Source organism: Macrosteles quadrilineatus, unplaced genomic scaffold (genome assembly GCF_028750875.1).
Source record: "Macrosteles quadrilineatus isolate MER2022 unplaced genomic scaffold, UCM_ALF_1.0 Scaffold_6__1_contigs__length_79288215, whole genome shotgun sequence".
Classification (NCBI taxonomy): Eukaryota; Metazoa; Arthropoda; class Insecta; order Hemiptera; family Cicadellidae; genus Macrosteles; species Macrosteles quadrilineatus.
Window position 1 is genome coordinate 48,167,262 of NW_026542599.1, and position 19,814 is coordinate 48,187,075.

The following is a 19,814-nucleotide window of genomic DNA, read 5'->3' on the forward strand; positions in this document are numbered from 1 at the left end:
TGAGCTCCTTAATGCCGAAACAACAATAAAACACCTTGAATCCACTGAGGCCCGTGACATCTCACGAGTTCTCATTTCAAATAAAATTAAGAATGTTTTAAAAAACCCTGTTCCAAGAAATAAATATGCCGCAAAATATAAGAACTTGTCATTTACGGCTACTTCAATCAAAAATAAACTACAAGAAAACAACGCAGTTATCACCAAAGCAGATAAGGGGAATTGTATTGTGATCTTAAACAAGGATGATTATGTCAACAAAGTCCACAACTTCATTAACGATAACAACATTGAACTTTTAAGCCATGACCCAACTTCCTCGTTTTCAAAGGACATAAACAAAATTATTTCACTCAGCACCAACCTTTTAACTGCAGACGAAATTAAATACTTAAAAGTTACAAAACCACAAGCACCAATTTTACGTGGTTTGCCGAAGATCCACAAGACTAATATCTCGATCAGGCCTTTAGTTAACTTCACCCCTTCGCCCGCTTATAAAATAGCTAAGACTCTCGACAAAATTATTCGTAGAGAAACTAAGTTAGAGAATAGCCATTCCATTAAAAACACCTTAGAGTTGGTCGACAAGTTATCAAAAATCAATTACAACCCACGATACAACATGGCCTCATTTGACATTGTTAACTTGTTCACTAATGTTCCAATCAACGAAACAATAAATATTCTAAGGAATAATCTTGATAAAAACTCCACATTATCAGATCACGCTAAGGAAGAATTGTTAATCTTAACCGAAGCAGTATTAAAACAGAACTATTTTATGTTTGATAATGAATATTACATCCAGAACGAAGGCATGGCCATGGGATCTCCTTTGTCCAGTGTACTAACTGAGCTACATTTAAACAAAATCGAAGTAGAACACCTATGGTCTGATAAGAACCGCCAGAAAGATAAGATAATATTCTATTGCCGCTACGTCGATGACACGTTCCTTCTCTTTAATGGTAACATAAGACAGCTTAATATCCTCAACTCATATCTCAATTCCATCCATAAGAATTTAAAGTTTACTTTAGAGGAAGAGAACAACAACAAGCTTAATTTCTTGGACGTAACAATAACTAAACATCCCAACAATTTCACTTTCAATATTTACAGGAAACCAACCACAACTGACCAAACGATCCATTCTTCATCTCATCACCCGTACAGTCATAAAATGGCTGCATACAATAGCTTTGTTCACCGACTTATTTCTCTACCTCTTAATGAAGATAGTTATAACGAGGAACTTAACATCATAAAATACATAGCTGTATCTAATGGATATAAAAGTTCCATCATAGACAAGATAGTAATTAAACATAAAAATGAAAGTAGGCCTAAGGTGTCAAAAGATATGCAGAAATACGTTTCCACTGAAAATGGCATATGGCACAGTATTGAACAATAGCCTTAAATCTGAAATGACTAAGAACAATTTTAAAATGTCATTTAAAACGTCAAATAAATTATCTTATCTCCTAAAACCACGAATTGTACAAAACACTGCTAATTTTGATAAGACAGGAATTTATAAAATTAAATGCAATGACTGTCCCAGCTACTACATTGGACAAACAGCTCGTTCGTTTACGCAAAGATTCAAAGAACACCTGCCTAAAAAATCTACCAAATCTGCATTCGCAAACCATCTGATTGACACAAACTATAATTACACCGACATAGATACCAATCTGGACATATTACATTACTGCAGAAAAGGCAAGCATATGAACACCATCGAAGAGTTTGAAATATACCGATCATCTAAAAACAGTCCTACCCATCTGCTCAATGAAAAATTATCCTTCGAGTCAAATTTAATTTACAATACTGCAATAGATATGATTGATGGCAGTGTCAGTGTAAGGCGAGGATCTGACAAAGACAACGGGAGTGGGAGGGGGCACATACGTCACGCTCCGACATCGACGCGTACGCGTGCCCAGTCATGACTCATCTTTTGCCGGCTACACCACGCACGCTACCGTACCAGTATTATAATTGGCCAATTTTGTTTAATGTTTAATGTTTTCGTGTTCGTGTCTTGTGTGTTATAACGACTCTTCACAGTTATGAAGAGGATTATGTGTTTTTAACTCTGGTAACCAGCTTGAAAATGAACCTTTAGGTTCGAAACCTGGGTCGCTGACCTAAATTCCAGGATCACAGACAGTACTACAGGTATTTAACCTTTTTATTAGTATATATCTTATATGAACAAAAACATGCACTTATTCATCTACAATGTTGTGTTACTCTCATGAATTACAGGGATCTTACTTGAATATTTTCTGATCAGCCACATCGGTCCAGAAAATCATTCCAGTTCGGAAAACAAAGTCCAAAGCGGTCGCGGACTTGGTGTCGTTTACAATAGCAGTCATCTCGTGGTGGTCCAAAGAGATTTTACGGATATCATGGCGTCTTGCAAACAATAAAGATGCGTGACCTGTATGAATAAAGCTATAATTAGTTAAAATATTTATACGAGTTCTGAAAACAAATTAAATTATGTTCTAGATATGAAGATGTTTTTTCTTGAGGAAATGTTGATTTGCTGTTAATATTTTCTCTGTTTTTCGTGGAATATTACTTTAAATATGATTTCCGCCTTCATCGAGGTTAGTCATTGTAATTAAATACATTCTAAATCTCAAAAGTCTGTATGACATTAAAACGGATTTACTTTGAGGAAGTACATTACCTTCCAGTTATGAATTACTTATAATGCACCTCGAATTACCACATGTTTAATTTACTCTTATATAATTTTCCGTTAATGTTGAATCTTTTAAAATAAATTATTATTCTTAATTTCTTAATTGATTCCCATTAAAACTAGTCCGTTGGTCATCCTTAATTTTCTTTTTATACGTTGTAAATAACTGACTTAAGACTTTATAATCTTTTCTTGATAAATACGAATTGAAATAAAATTGGTAAAGAAAAAAAACAATCTTGTGATTTAAAAAAGACCAAGTTGACTGAAACTGTAAATCAATAATAGCCGCATACATTACTAATTAGTTGTGATAATAACAAAGCATTTGCCTTTCTGAGCTGCTATTCCTAATCAAACTTTACGTTTAGTATAAGGTTATAGTCTGATTTTATGGTAATTAGGATGAGCTGTATAACCATTATGACTTTGGTATTTGAAAACAATATATATATACAATTTAAAGGTGTAGGCTTCACAATGAAATAGAACCTTTGTATTTGAAGAGGTTAGTAATGACCATGAGCATTTCAATTATATTATTATACTGAATTGAGTATAATAGATATTTGTTAAATAGTATTCAAACAATTCCTAATTAGATTAATTTTTTCGGTTTTGGAAAAACATTTTATTTGTTTAGGTCCTCCTAGATCAGATCTTCCTAGTCACATTGTCATTGAAAAATGTACCTTACGTTAGAAAATTTAATAGTGATAGGAGAAATGGAAGAATAAATATTTTTTTCTTGTTAAGGGCGGCATTCTAGGATAATTTCAATAGCTGCTAAAGTGTTTTTAATCGTAAAAATATTTTTTTTTGATACCAAAGAGATTGTCATTTAAATATCTAGTAAACTGTGGAATTTGAAATGTTCTATGTAGTTTGAATTGTTCTATGTAGTTTTGAATTGTTCTCCAAGGGCGTCCATGGAAACTAACGGCCATCTTTGATTTGCTCGCCAAGTTAATTACGTTATTTTCAAACAGCTGCTGAAGTTGTACTTACCATCTCAAAATAATATTTTAAATACCAAGGTGATTGTAATTATAAAATCTAGTTAACTGTGGGATTAAAAATGTATTTACAATTTTCTATGTATTTTTTAAATAGTTTTACGAGTTAGAACGTCTAGGCTCCAAGGACTCTTTAGCGAATATTTATCAAAGTATACTAAGATATCGAAATTTTGTTTCTGATAGCTAAAATAAAGTTTTATTTGAAAGACTAACCTTCAGTTGCCTTACACCTCGTCCTGTCATGAGGGTCCCGAAGATATCCGTCTTCACATTCACATTTGAATGTGCCTTTCTCGTTGTAGCAGATTTGAGAGCACGCGCCAGGATTCTCACATTCATCAATATCTGAAAATGTTAGACATGGATAAAACAGCTAAGCTTGTGGTGTTATTGTGTTTCTAACAAGCTTACCTTATTGTTAGGAACTACTGCTTTTTTCTGTAGAATCTCACGCAGCCAGTTCGTGACCTTTCCCAGATGTGGGTAAAATAGGGTTTTGGATCTAGGTTTTTTGGTAAGCTTACCTTGAGCTTTTGGTAGTTGATATTGAGGTTGATTGAGATTTTCTGGGTTGAATAGATGAGTGAGTTATAACAAATAAGATGAATAAAATTTTAATCTAGTTCTTAGGTAGTCCCTAGTTAACTGTTACCTAGTCTATCAAAAACTTTTTTGTAGCTAACTTATTTGTTACTGTATATAGTTCTGTTTTCAAATGATTTTTAAATAATTTCTTTTCTTTTCATCACTGTCATACTAAGTGTAAGTTATTTCTGTGCTATTTCTGCTTGTCTTATTATGAAATAAGTCAATTAGGCCGAGCCTAGTTTATTTCTTTATTGGGCTAAATCAGTAAAATTAGATTTTGTACTTTGAGGTTTTTTAATGGCTGTGTTTCAACCATTTAGTAACTTAATCTGAGGTCCTTTTGATGCATTTTTCATTGTTGGCGAGGTATATTGTAACTTTGTTATTTAATGACCAATAAATATAAGACCGGGGGGGGGGGGGGTTTGTTGAAGTAAGTTTGGAAAAAATACCGCAGCATCTTATAGGTTCGGCACAATCGAAGTACTTCTGGTTGAGGTTGTTAAGGAAGGGCTATTATGAATGGGGAATCGTAAGCATCTCTGTTTCTGGTCCAGTGAATAAGGTGGGATGCTAACCACAATGCACACCTAGGCTGGAGATGTGGTGTTCGGTCCTGTCATTAGGAGTGGCTGGACGTCAATGATGGCAGGACGTATCACAGAGGAATATAGTCTTGAAAGAGTTAGGTCTCTTGAATATAAGTCTTTAAAGTAGAATTAGGTCTTCAACGGTCATTGAAAATTTGGAGGGTACGTTGGGTGGTGGCTTGTTTATATCAATCTTAGACGTACAACAAAATTTTTAAGTTGGATTTTTTGACTGACAGTATGTTAGGTGTTTTAGGGTTCCATCATCTTACCTTCACAACTCCGCCCGTCGTCCACCAGCTTGTACCCCGGTCTGCAGTCACAATGGAAGCTGACCAGCGTGTCGACACAGATGTGGGAGCAGTTGCCGTTGTGGACCAGACACTCGTTGACGTCACATTTGCCCTCAGGTTCGTCTTCGCCTTCAGGACAGTCGGCCTTGCCGTTACACACGAAGCTGAGAGAGATACAGGTGCCACCGCCACAGTCGAACTGGTTCTCCTCACAGTGGAACGCCCTCTCTGAAAGGTGAAATTAGATTACTAATCGTTTGTCAAACCAAATCCCTTTTAATAAATTATCAACTTTTGGATCAGCTTAACACCTTTACTAGAAAAGGTTTGAAGTATATTTCCCTCCAGTAAATATGGAAAGCATGTGAAAACTCTTTTTTGTACGTTGAAGTTTAAGGCTAATCATTTGTGGGAAACATTACCTTTAAGATTTGACAGCCTTTAACATTCTTCCTGTTAAATATATCAGGGAGGATGTAGAGATCGACCAATACAAGATAAATTTTGATGAGGATTTTAAATCCTTTTGGACCGGTTGCAGGCTTAAGCTTAATTATTTTAAGGGGTTTTGAAGTCCGGTAAGCAGGAGAGATTGTGGAAAACACATCCTCTGCAAGGTAAAGTTTCAAACAGACGTATGTGACTACAATCTTTTGCGAAAAAAATTATCAGCAAATGTACCATTGGTTTAGATAAGCAGCAGACTTGTACACAAATTATCTTTGTAATGCATCTATCTTTTGTATACATGATAGCAGATGGTTCAGCGGATTTTTTCTTTGAAGTTTCTTTCAGTCAAATATTCAACAAAGTAGCTATTTTATATCTCCATAGCTTTTAAACAATCCTAATCGTAAAAAAAGCTGTCCTATTTATAAGTAAAAATCTAGCCTACATAATAGTAATTTACCTAGAAGAAGTAACATAGATTCAGTCAACATGAAGACCCTAAAATGTTACCGGCATTACAAAAAATTGAGATTTAACATTAGGATGAAAATTCCATTTGGTACCCGAAATCTCAATCTAAGTTAGAATTCTTAAACTTAAAAACAATGTTTGCAAAGTATGCGATTTGCAGAAAATGGTTAAGAGTTTGTGAATTAGATTCCACTCGTTTAGGATTAGAAGACAATTCTTTGGTAGTATAATTGTAACTGAAAATACATTTCAAAATGTCAAATTAAAAAAAATATCCCTATGATATAAGATAATACGTTTTTATTCCTGTTAATAACGCGAAATAACATTGTGAGCCATCTTTTACAAAGTCGAACCCAATCATCAAAACGACTTGGCTTGGGAAAAAAGTAACAACAAATTTTGTGTGTTGTGAAATTATTAAAAAATCTAATATCAGCCTACATATAACAAGGCATCCTAATCTATGAGAAATCACCCGCTATACTAGTAAATAGAGTAGTGGAGGTAGTGGTTAATTTGTTTGATGATTTTTTTAACGGAGTAATAACTAATTTTGTATTTAAAAATATTGGTTGTTTCTAATTTATTTTTTAAGTTTTTAAAGTCAAGTGGTTATCGCTATACAGACTACACAATCAACTTACTGCAGTCCTCCTCATCGCTGCCGTCAGAACACTCAGCCAGACCGTTGCAATGCAGATGTCCAGGGATGCACCCCTTGTTATGACACTGGAACTGGTCCGGACGGCAAGTGACGTTCTTGCACACGTCCGGAGACTCGTCCGCGCCGTCCGGACAGTCGTAGTCTCCGTCGCACACCCAAGCTTGATGTATACACGTCAGACGGTCCGGACAGGCAAACTCGCGAGATAGACACACTGATGTGCGGTGTGGCTTTTCTGTGCAGTTCTATAAAAAAAGTTGCAGTTTAAGTTTTTACTCCTGATTCTTAATGTATATAACTTCTTATCAATGAATATCTATATATATATTTCAAGATCAAGATATTTATAAATATCTTGTCAATAAGCTTACCTCGGCTAATGCACAATGCGCTTCAGCATTTTTTATATTTACAAGTGATGTATTTGTGTGAGAGATAACTAAACGTCTTGAAGTGAAAGCGGTTCGGAACTGTGCAAGTACCTGATCCAACCAGATACCGTCATATTTAACGTCAAGACGCTAATTTTAGGCAGAGTAGCACGGCGGAATAATACCGGGTGTCCAAAACCACCCGTACACCCCTGTAAAATCGAGGAAAACCTTTTCTTACAAACAAAAAATAATACAGAACTAGCTATATTGGGCACGGTCTACCAAATGGTGATGATTTTAAATCCAAAAGCACACCGGAAATAGCTGTTCCAGACCGGAAGTCGACTTTTTTAAATGTAAACTACCAATTTTGATCACAGATTCGGATTCTACGTTAAAAAATACATGACTTTTGTCTAAAACATTTTTAGAAAAAACTTATTTTCTTCATCTAATTCCCTATTAAAGTCAATCATTATGTCATTCATCTGCCATAGTTACTTGAAACCCCAATAGAGAAAAAAAATAACAAAGATTACATGAAGACATCTGATAAACATAGAAATCAGCTGTTTATTGTAAACACTTTAATAATTGAGTAACAGCTGTATAATTTTATAATTTTATTTTTTCTATAATTTGTTTTTAAATGTAAGTGGTCGACACATGCTAAATCTATTTCGCATGACAAAAACTGCTAGACGACATTTGATTTATTATTAATTAAAAATTCGTCTGTCCTCGCTTTTTAACTTTTATGGAATGTGGCCAAAATATAACTCTAATTATTAAAATAGTTATAATTTTAAAATGTTCCGACAGATGCTCTTAAATAATATTATTGTTTGTTACAAGTTTCATAATAAATTATCTAATCTATTTAGTATAAAATATCATAAAAATCTGAACTTAAAACCATTGGTTGTAATAGATTAACTTTATTTACAGGTTTTATGTACAATATCAACTAGGTTTATTTACTAGTTGAGCCTGCCGATCCTCAGTGTTCAACGTAGCCACCGCCTCGCCGAATGCACGTTTGTACTCTGTTTTGAAAATCGTCGACCGCCCGACGAATTTCTGTACCTTCAAGCGATCGAATGTCATCTCTTATCCTTTGGACCATGTTTTCTCTTGTAGTCGGGCGTTCCTGGTAAACCATGTCTTTCAATCTTCCCCATAAATAATAATCTAGGACTGTCAAATCCGGCGAACGTGGTGGGAAGTTGACAGGCCCATACATTCCTATCCACCTGTTGGGAAACACTCTGTGTAGTTTTTTCTCGGCTTATAACAGCTGTGTGGGCTGGACTGCCATCCTGCTGAAACCACATATTGAGGCGCAGATCAAGAGAGATATCTTCCAGCAAAATCGGCAATTCTCTCTCCAAGAGTTCTACATACCGATGACGATTAAGATTTCCCTAAAAAATAATGGGGCCTATGATTTTGTCGTCGACAATGCCACACCATAGGTTTATTTTCTAAATAACTTGGTGATCTATAGGTCTCAACCAGTGTGGGTTTTGCTGTGACCAGAAGCGACAGTTCTGCGTGTTTGCGGATCCATCACTCTTAGATGTGCATTCGTCCGACCACAGTACTCTTCTGTGAAAAAGATCTGGCTGACGTCGGAACCAGTTGCAGGACGCAAGACGTTGCCCGATATCATTATTGTCTATTTCCTGGACCAAAATCATTTTGTAGGGATGGAACTTATTGTCTTTAAGGATGTTACAAATCGTTGCACGACCTACTCCAGATTCTCGTTCGTGCCGTCTAATGGAATCATGGGGCTGAATAAGTACGGATGCTATAATATCTGCAGAATTCTCATCCCTAACCCGTCTATGAATTTTCTTAACCTTGTTGTGGTGAGGTTGAACAATGCCTTCTGTCTGGATTCGTCTTGAGAGTCTTGCGAATACATGCCGAGAATGAGGGAACCGATCAGGAAAACGTTGTCGCCAGAGTGTAGCTGCACCTTTAAATGACCCAGCTTCAAACAGAACTTGCTGCATTTCATAACCCTCCTCATTAGTGTAGCCCATTTACACTTTTAAAACAACACTGCCATACAAAACAATAAAAATAAACTGAAAAAAATCCGAGAAAATAGATAAGGAAAAAATAATTAATAACAACAAGGTAACGGAACACAATGTTTTCAAAAATCTAAACATAAAAAAATAATAATTCAACAATGCATAGAGCAGCTGTTACAATGCTTTTACATTGCAACATCAGTTTATTCAATTACTAGTGTTTACAATAAACAGCTGATTCTATTTATCAGATGTCTTCATGTAATCTTTGTTATTTTTTTTCTCTATTGGGGTTTCAAGTAACTATGGCAGATGAATGACATAATGATTGACTTTAATAGGGAATTAGATGAAGAAAATAAGTTTTTTCTAAAAATGTTTTAGACAAAAGTCATGTATTTTTTAACGTAGATTCCGAATCTGTGATCAAAATTGGTAGTTTACATTTAAAAAAGTCGACTTCCGGTCTGAAACAGCCATTTCCGGTGTTATTTTGGATTTGAAATTATCACCATTTGGTAGACCGTGCCCAATATAGCTAGTTCTGTATTATTTTTTGTTTGTAAGAAAAGGTTTTCCTCGATTTTACAGGGGTGTACGGGTGGTTTTGGACACCCGGTATAAAATGGTAAATATTGTGTTGATAATAACTTACTGAACGAGAACCTTTGTAAATATACTACATGTAGTTTTTTTGAAAACAAAAAATTTGAACTCATTACAGAGATGTTGTAATAATAGTAGTCCATGTAGTCTAGCACTACAGTAAATTGCAATCGATTACATAATACGATAATACCTATATATACGAGTATTTTTTAATTTGATATTTTTTATTAAATCATTCACTGGGTGTGTATCTTTATCTTATGCCAATGCCGTTATTTGTATTCTATAAATAGTGTATTGTCCTTTAAAAAAAATATTGAGCTTTTGTTGCATTTTTACTTTTTTCTTAGTCCCTGAAATTTTTTTTTAGACGTTAAATATTTGCCCCTCTCCATTTCCAACCGTTCCTTCAGACTCCTATTTTAAGACAGTATTATTTTGAGAGAACTGCCCATTTGACAGTCCTCCATCGTCTTCTAATATTCTCCCCTTTAGTGAATTTCACATATTGGTGAGACCCAGTACCAATTTACTTTTTCGTTTTGAGGTTTCCTGAGGCAAAAAACACCATCCGCCTCAAATTATTATATTTTTATCCAGAGTGAATCTCATAGGTGACCAATAGTGATGTAAGACAACCCGTTGCGTTGTTTCTAAAATGGTTTGATTAAACATTGTCCACTAAACCAATCCTAACGAATAACGTAAAAACATATATATATATATTTTTTCAAACACAGGGCGTTCCAAATACAATATATTATTTTAGCACTTTAATGCAAACATTGCTGTGCGAGTGGAGTTTGGCTGTTTTCATTTGTGGCTCTTTATTTGGAAAAAACCATTTTGCCCTACCCTATATTTTTTTTTGAAAATGCAAATACCTCTATTCTGAATAAAATGTCATTAAAATTGTGTAATATGAAATATTACAATAATATGACAAAAGCAAACACGCTGAACATTTCTATTCACCAATCGAGACTCTTACCTTTTCATCAGATTCGTCTGGGCAGTCGTAGTCCCCGTCGCAGCGCCACCTCGCGTTGATGCAGTAGCTGTTGTTGCCCAGAGCACAGGCGAACTCCGTGTCTGGCGAGCAAGTCTTGGGGGGACAGTTAAGCTCGTCCGAGCGATCGCCACAATCGTCGTCGTGATCGCACACCCATCTCTGCTGCACACACTTGCCGTTTGCACACGTAAACTCGTCCGTGCGACATGTCTCGTCTGCGATGACAATTGTACGATTATTTACCATTGCTTTGAGGATAGTAAGGTAGAAATTCAATCTTTACAGCATACCATATCATTGAAAAATGCACTACTAGCATTTGGAATTAGTATTAGTAGCTATAAGTAGTGTTGGTGTTTAAAATTTAGTTTACTTATAGATTAGACTATGCTCTGGCTCAAATATGTCTATTAGCCTGTTAAATTTCTTAATCAAACGTAAAAAATCTGTTCAACAAGATCGAGGAAAATTTTATTTTTAACGGTACGATTACAATAAGGTGTATTTATTTACGATTGTATAGAATATGTCACATTTATCGGATACATCCTTATAATATTATCTAAATATGAATTTATGCATGGATAATATAAATCAAATATTTTTTAACAGACTAGTTGAGTAAACCATCTTTCATAAACCTAAGTTCATACAGAACATGTAAGAATTTGAAAAAAACAACAGTTGCAAAAGATTAAAATATAGAAAACAATAGAGAAACATACTTATACTGTATAATAACTGGTTATAGTTAAAACTTAATAATATTAGTGTTAGCACCAATTGAATAGGTCAGATTAATTTTATAGTTGCAATTAGTCCCTTATTAGAATATACAACATATTTCATTCGCTAAGTGATACGTGCAGTTAAACCATAACATGCAATAATGGTTAAAACAAACTTATACTTTCATTGCCATTATAACATAGGAATTGGGGGAGGAAGAAAAAAAAGAATGTTTACAGTTTTAAATTTCACTTATAACAAATCCAAAACACATAAAACCTGAATTTCTTCGAAGGCTAAATGACCCGTAAATAACTGCTATGATGAATTGTTATTGACGCAAAAAATCCGTCTATATAAATGTTATAAAATTGACTTTTACAAGAGCATCACTTAATATTGTTATTCCAATAGTTAAAATTGCAACAACACATTTTATACTAAGACTTTATGGCCTATTACGTAAAAATTGCATACATTCAATAATATACATCGTTCTGAGCCTTAACGTTTTGACAAAAAATAGGTCAACAAGTCTTGTGTCAATGACCTCTAACCTCCACGATAAACTTTGTGATAAAAGACTAAATTTGTAAACGTATAACTGCTTGACAATATATCTGGTACATGTTTTATATAAATATATAGTGGGTTGGAGGAGAGCTTTAATTTATGCTAATACCTAAATCTACTTGTTATTGATGAGGGTAAGGGTAATTGGCACAGTTCAGAAATAATCCCCAAGCAAAATCTTCTGCTGCTATAAAAATATATGTATTTATTACGATTTAAATAGTTGTACCTATCTCTACTAACTGCATGAATTATTCTCACTAAGTCTTATTCGGTATCCTTTTGAAAGATAATCGAACGGCTTTAAAAAGCAAGATTGTACCCGAAAAGGCTAGGGCTGCCGTCAATCTAAGAAATTAAACTTATCAACTTTTGGGGTTTTTTGCTTTAGTGATAATGCCTGAGAAATAAGAAATAAAAAAGAACGTACAATCACACAAATCACTCTATCAGGCAATAAATTATCTTACTGCAGGCTTTTTCATCGGAACCGTCTGCACAGTCAGCATTATCATCACACATCCAAGTCAGGGGAACACATTCTCCTATAGAATCCCGACATGTGAACTCCTCTGGCCCACATACACGGTGTTCTAAAACACAGGGAAAGGTACATTAGATAATAGGAAGAGGAACACACTATCCCATTCATTAGTCAGACGCATGCGTTAATATTCACCTCCCAAAGTTGATTGAGTAATTAGTCCTGTAACGTTTAAATACTCCCTGGAAATAATGCTGGTTATTCCTGAAAACTGATGACTAGAACAAACATTTTACTATTATGATTTTTACACTAAATGCCACAAAGTTTAAGTTTAAACAACGTCGAATTAATAGATGAGGGTTCTGGATCACCAAGTGTGATGTACACTATTTTCTGGAACAAAAAGTATCATGTAAAATTTAACAAAGGCAAATGTGTTAAATATTACGTATAGGTATTTCAGACCTCGATGGTCAGAATAAACTGTAAAATGTAGGTACATAAGTCAACAAAAACAAAGAGCTTTTATAATTCGCGATATAGCTTTTTAACTCCATTGCTTACACATAGAGCAGTGTATATATAAATCATTCTTAATAGTTATTTTTGCATCTATAGAAAGTACACATTATAAAAGTTCAGCTACTCCCACCATAAATATATTTTAAATTTAAATTTGCACCAAATCACAACGAAAATGCATTAGGAATATTTTCGCAATGCAAATCATTGAATAATAAGCCACTAATAGAATATTTACAAGATCTCCGTGAGTTCAACCAAAGATGCACTTAGCTTAGCCGGGAATATTGAATGTTTAGCATAACAAACAGAAATGTGCCTTTGTGAAGGGTTTCCGAATTAATTACCTAAGGCGAAGTGGTTGGCGTTGAACAAAGACAAGATTCAAACTTGTTGAATCTCTTAGCTTTGAAATGTTCTTGTTTTAGCAGCCCCCGGTGATGGAACAGTTGAGATGTTTGTTGTAAATGCATTCTGAGATTTACTTTAAATGCGTATTTATCTTTTAATTGTGTTACTAAAAAATGAAACAAAAGATTACATATTTCAAAATAAGTTTTGTAAATGAGGAATTTAATTTAGGTTCTTAGACCTAAATTAAGGTCCAAGCAAGAGCCCTGCAAAACTAGGAACCATCAAAACTCAAATCCTAATTACTATTAGGATTTGAGTTTATATAGTTTCTAGTTTTTGCTTTATAAAAGTGTATTTTCATATGATCGTTTATTATACAGTCAAACTATATCAATAAAACTAGATTTACTGGGGTTTTTACGGTGGGATATGAAAGAAACATAAAAAATAAGCCCTTTTACAGCTGATAAAAAAGTTGATCGCATTACCAATGATAACAAAACGTTGCCTATATCCGTAATCACTACCACTTACTTCTACAAAATAATCTACTTCCTATGAGCTACTATAAAAATTTAAAAGTAATTGAAAACAAAACAGTTACTCTTCCCATAGTCATTGAGATCAATATACAAAATTTAGAGGACTTATCGAAGCAATTTTTTCACCCATCCAAAACACACAAACGCCTGTCGCAGCTGCAATCCCACGCAAAGCTAAAGGGACAAATTCCTGTAACAGTTACAGGGTCCTGTTCGCCCACAAAATCACAAAACAAACACAATTTATCACCTGAAATTCGGTTGATCACAGTTAGGGTCTAGAATAAATTAGTCTTAGAGCCTTAAGGAAATCGTACTTTAGGTTTCGACGATTCATGAACCATGTTAGTTTCTTTTTTGGAAAGCCATTGCTAATTATCAAAATGGCACATTCAGATTTAAACCACTATACCATAGATAGCTAGGAAACCTGTAAAACGCAATCCTACTCGCAGCCCTCTGTTGGTTTTCGCAATCCTAAATTCTACAGGGAAAATCGAAAACTGGTTATACATATTATATTATATTATTTTGGTTACACAACTCCAAAATTCATTCCAAACCAGAACGGACGTAGACATTGGACTTGGACAAACAGACAATCGTTCCCTGAAGATTCCACCAGGATGCATGACATTTCCCTCTGACTGAAAAATACTTACATTCACAAGACTTTTCATCTTTCCAATCAACACAGTCTGCATGACCATCGCATACCCAGTCCCTGGGAATACATTCTCCGTTGCCGCACGTGAAGAACCCAGGTTTACATTCAATTGAACCTATAGCACTCAATAGTTAGTAAAATAACAGACAAGTACAACAAATAAATACATATTACGTAAGAAAATAAATACATATAAATGTTGTAAATACAAGATTGACGATTTAAGATTATTTAAACATAAATTAGACTTTCCATTAATTTTAAAATTGGTAGATTGTAATCTTATGAAAACCTTCTAAACACAGATTGAATCGAAAATAAATCACTAAAAGGTATTTTACATTCAATTGCTACGATAAAATTTAAGCAAGCTTTTGACGTTGTGCAAATACATTATATTTATTGAAGTTTGCCTCCTTTCAACAGTTATAAAGAACTTGAAAGGGGCGAGTTTGGAATGTAATTCAATTCCGAGTAAGTTGTGAGAAGATTGCACCAGTAAATACAGTTTATTAAATTTAGTTGAAAGTGCTGTGGATGCAAATACAATTCTAAGTAACTACTCGTATAATTGGGTTATTGAGTTCAGATTACAGTAATATTTCATTACCGAATGAAATAATTAAAATTGGTATTTATGACTAAGCGTCTTTTCTGAGAGTATTAAGTTAAGAATCATAACGGAACATTGTACATACGAATGAATAAAATCCATAGAAAAGTTACCAGACACCAAAACAACAATCACTTCAAAGATTATGCTGCCTTAACAATTAAATAACTATTTGTCTTTGTATATGTGCTAACACCTAAAATGTAAAAACATCTGGGGAAGCACTAAGGTTTTATTACAAACCTATTTATAACCTGTTACAATTACTACTGTACTTGTCAAAGCTAAACACATCTTGAGTTGACAAAAGCTTACTTGTTTGGTGTAGTAAATAAAAAAAATAAAATACGCTTAGCATATCAACGGAATATTACATTGTTAACTACTCCCCTTACATATTTTTGATGTATAGGGTATTCTATTAATAGTTAAACTAAGTACGAAATGTTTACTACAGGTGTCAAGTTTTCAAAATAGTATTTCACTGTTTACACAAAACACAAATACTCACGACAAGTGTGCGGATCTTCATCGCTGCCGTCTCTACAATCGTTCTCGTTGTCACATTGCCAGTGAAGTGGAATACATCTGTTGTTTTTGCACTTGAACTCCGTGGATGAACATGATCGATTTTCTGAAACAAAAATAAAATGTTCTACTATCGTCACGTGTAAAGTGGAAAACCCCCTTTTGTTATAGGGTATAAAGTGTAGACCTTAAGGTTTTATTTGGATCATGTTACGTATGAACCAAGTCTCCTACATTTTTTTAAATAAAGATAATGTTGGTTACCTTGAAGAGTATGGCTGAATATTATATACGCAATCCGTAATATGCAAGATTATTTTTTATGACCGCAAGCAAAACAAAAAAAAACCGTAATATATTTTGTTTTCATTTATACTTTCATTCATATAAAATGTAATTCAAAAGATTTCCAATTAAATTCGTGACAAACGTAAAAGAATAATCAAAAGAATTATTATGGGTGTTTAAACTTAAGGTCCTAAAAGAAAACCACACAATTCAAGCAGTCAAAATTATATTAAAATATTTTCACTCATTACTAAAAATATCACCAAAGAGCAAGGATCCTAATCCCAGCTATAAAAGTAATTGATATAATGTTACTCTATAATTACATGTTTTCAGAACGATTAAATTAGCACGCTAAATGAGAAAACAAGGTAATTCAATACAAACACACAGGTACCTAATGAAGCAGAAACCCCTGTATTTAATCAGTTATAAATAATGACCCACAATAACACACTCATGTATGATATCACTCTAAAACCATATTAATAACCAGCAGAATTTTAACACTTTAATCAATTTAATCCCGTAACACGCTCATTAAATATATTTTTGATTCAAACTGAGTGGACGAATGTGAATGTTCTATTCCCATGTTCCAATGTTCAAATCCGAGTTATCACATTTAAGTAGATTTTTTGGCCAATATTTTAAATAAAAAATTTTAATGATTCTATTGAAAGCTTCATTTGATTGTATTTTAAGATAAAATAAGTATTTATTACATTTTGGTGTTCTAATTCAATTTTTTATACGAAAAATACTTAGAAATATTTTATTTAATGGCATTATAGACTATTACTATTTTATGTGATTAGTTTTTAACACTATGTATAACAGTGTGTGCTCTTAGTCTCTTACAGTAAACAATTAATGTGATACGTAAAAAAAATCTTTATAATATTAGCATCATGTTCCACGTAAAACAATCGGCAATTAAATTAGTTATTTAATTTATATCAGATTAACTAAATAAATTAAAACCACGTTATGTGCAAAATATTTATTTTAAGGCTTACCAAATAACTACTATACGCCTACTCATAAATTACTTTGACGTAAATGTAATAAAATAAAACAACAAAATAATAGTTACAAATTATAGAACATATTTTTATCATGATATAAAAGACACAATCAACTGCTGTATTTTGAAATGTCAACGTAAGCAGAGAACATGCTTGCTGTAGCTGCTCTTAACATTTAGGTTAATAACATTTCCCTCGCGAAATTACCCGCCGGTTATTGCTTTTAACGCGCCCTTTTCATCTGCTACATAGCAAATTGAAACATTGGTGGTACAGAAGTCAATTTACGCTTTTAAAAGTTAAGGCTCGTAAATAACTGTTAGTATAGTTAACGATTAAACACCTCATGAAATATTTATTAAGATGCATTCATAGCAATGTTTTAAAATGTATTAATTGGGTAAGTAAGAATAAGGGTGGTTAGTTCAATCTTCCAAATTGTACTAAGTATTAATGGCTACTCAGAGTTTTTTAGCGTCACTAAAAACGCTTAATGACGCTATTAATGTTATATCAATACGTAATTAACAACAGTATTTTAGAGGATAACTATTTATTAAAACTGATTCGTTAGTGTTTGTTACAATAGCTTTGATAATTTTTATATTAGCTCCTATGGTACAAGATAGCCAATATATATATGTAGGTATTTTTAAAGCAATAGGAATATGACATTCTTTGTTAGCGATTGAAAGAATATCAGTCGTCCACTGTGACGGAAACCCTGTGTAAATTTAGAGTACATGTAAGTTACCATGTTTTGAATTGATAATAAAACCTTATTATTGTTGTGTCTAATGATTTTAGTAATGTCACTGTTTAATGTTTATTTTTATTTTATGATATAATAATTGATAATAAATTAAAATATCTCCATAGAGAATAAAGGGAGGACAGGATTGGTTGAGATGGAGATTTACGAGTGTAGTACTTTCATTAGTGAAGAAGGACTCTACTTGATATAACTGGGTCATCACGACTAAGGATGTATTCAAGTTTATTTAATAAAGATTGCAGCTGTCCACTTATAACTTAGTATCAGTTTGAATAAAAAACATGATATGTACAATGATTTGTAGACATATAGGAATTAATTACTAAGTTGAAATGAATTGCAAATTAAAAGTGCTAGGTTATAAAAATATATTCCTGATATAGAATTAAAAATATTTGTGTGTTATAACTAAAATACAATAATACGTCTAATGACATTAGTTAATCAAAATTAGTAACATAGATGTTTAAACTTGAACTAGTTGACTAACAAGACGGTAAACGCATATAGAATATTGTAAATGAGATTCGCTCATTAGGTCTGATAATGATTGGAGTGACCAATCAAAATAGATCACCACTTACTGTATTCCATATGTATTTGTTGTCTTTAAAGTGATTAGTGGAAATATAAATATGCATGTAACAAGTGTGGTATAAGAAGTATTTTTATTTTCTTTCAGAAAACTTAATTAAATGCACGATGTTGACCAAGAATTAATTTTTCCTAAAAATCTAATCAAATCAAAATAAACTTTATTCTAAAAAAAGGAACAGTGGAAAGTAAACATACACTTTCAGTGAGACAAAACATCTTACTTACTATTACATAAAATAAAATAAAATTATACATGTAAAATATTATAATAGTATAAAATAGTTAGGATAATATTAAATAGAAAAAGTGACAAAGTATTTTAGATTTAAAAAAAAGTTAAAACATATTGGAATACCTATTGCCCCCCCCCCATCAACCTTCATGCACTCACCAAACAATCAAACAAATTTGGTAGAATTTTGATCATAATTGGTCCAGAAGTTTTCATTAAATAGCTGCAAATATCCAGACACGTATTTTATTTCAATACCAATAAAACTTATATGAAAAGTGTGTTTAATTCGGTTTTTAAACCCTGAGAACTCACTATATCACTGAATTATGTATGTTTCGTACCTTGGCCTAGGGCCGAACATTAGGTTTTGCTGGCTCGAGATCATTTTTTAAGCTCGAGACGATGTCGAGAGCTGTAAACAATCGACAGCTGCAAAACACTTTCGGCCTGTGGTACGAACGCTATTTTTCACCACACTATACAATATTGAGAAAATATATAGAACTAGCTGTAACCCGCGGGCTTTGCCCCGTTTAACTTCTTAATTTTCAAGATTATCTCGTTCGCATGGCTCAATCACGTCCTGGTTAGTTTGGAAATCCTGGAAGTTTGTTCGCTACGCTCACTCACCTTTAGGTTGGAGCTCGTTCGCTCCGCTCACTCACCTTTAGGTTGGAGCTCGTTCGATGCGCTCACTTGCCTTCAGGTTAGCTCGTTCGCTACGCTAACTCGCCTCCAGGTTGAAGTTCGTTCGCTACGCTCACTCACCTTTTGGTTGCAAATTAGCTGTTGTCATAAATCTAAAAGTAATAATAGTGCTGCACCCTGTTGGTAATCCTTTTAACTTTAATGCTATTGAACATCATAGAACAGAACCAACTTGTTTAATTGAAACAGCTGTTAAGATTCAATAATTCCATTTCTCGTAAGGTTAACATGGGAAACTCCAGAGCCACTGGGGCGGAGCCCGAAAGGATTTTTGAAATAAGAATATGCCTATATGTTAATCGGGAATGTAAGCTATCAT

General features: G+C 33.5%; 1 protein-coding gene across 5 annotated transcripts in view; it reads right to left on the reverse strand.

Annotated features, from left to right (window-relative positions):
- LOC128996530 (very low-density lipoprotein receptor-like) overlaps window positions 1-19,814 on the reverse strand; it is a 588,560-nt gene that overhangs the window by 16,049 nt on the left and 552,697 nt on the right. For 4 of the 5 annotated variants that reach the window (XM_054421913.1, XM_054421910.1, XM_054421912.1 and 1 more), the window contains 7 exons: window positions 15,848-15,970; window positions 12,622-12,744; window positions 10,829-11,064; window positions 6,790-7,054; window positions 5,201-5,449; window positions 3,964-4,095; window positions 2,293-2,461 (listed from right to left, as the gene is read on the reverse strand). In XM_054421913.1, the coding sequence (XP_054277888.1) occupies window positions 2,293-2,461; window positions 3,964-4,095; window positions 5,201-5,449; window positions 6,790-7,054; window positions 10,829-11,064; window positions 12,622-12,744; window positions 15,848-15,970 (1,297 nt within the window). Of the gene's footprint in view, window positions 1-2,292; window positions 2,462-3,963; window positions 4,096-5,200; window positions 5,450-6,789; window positions 7,055-10,828; window positions 11,065-12,621; window positions 12,745-14,718; window positions 14,839-15,847; window positions 15,971-19,814 lie in introns of all 5 variants that reach the window. The other variant, XM_054421911.1, reaches the window with a different exon arrangement.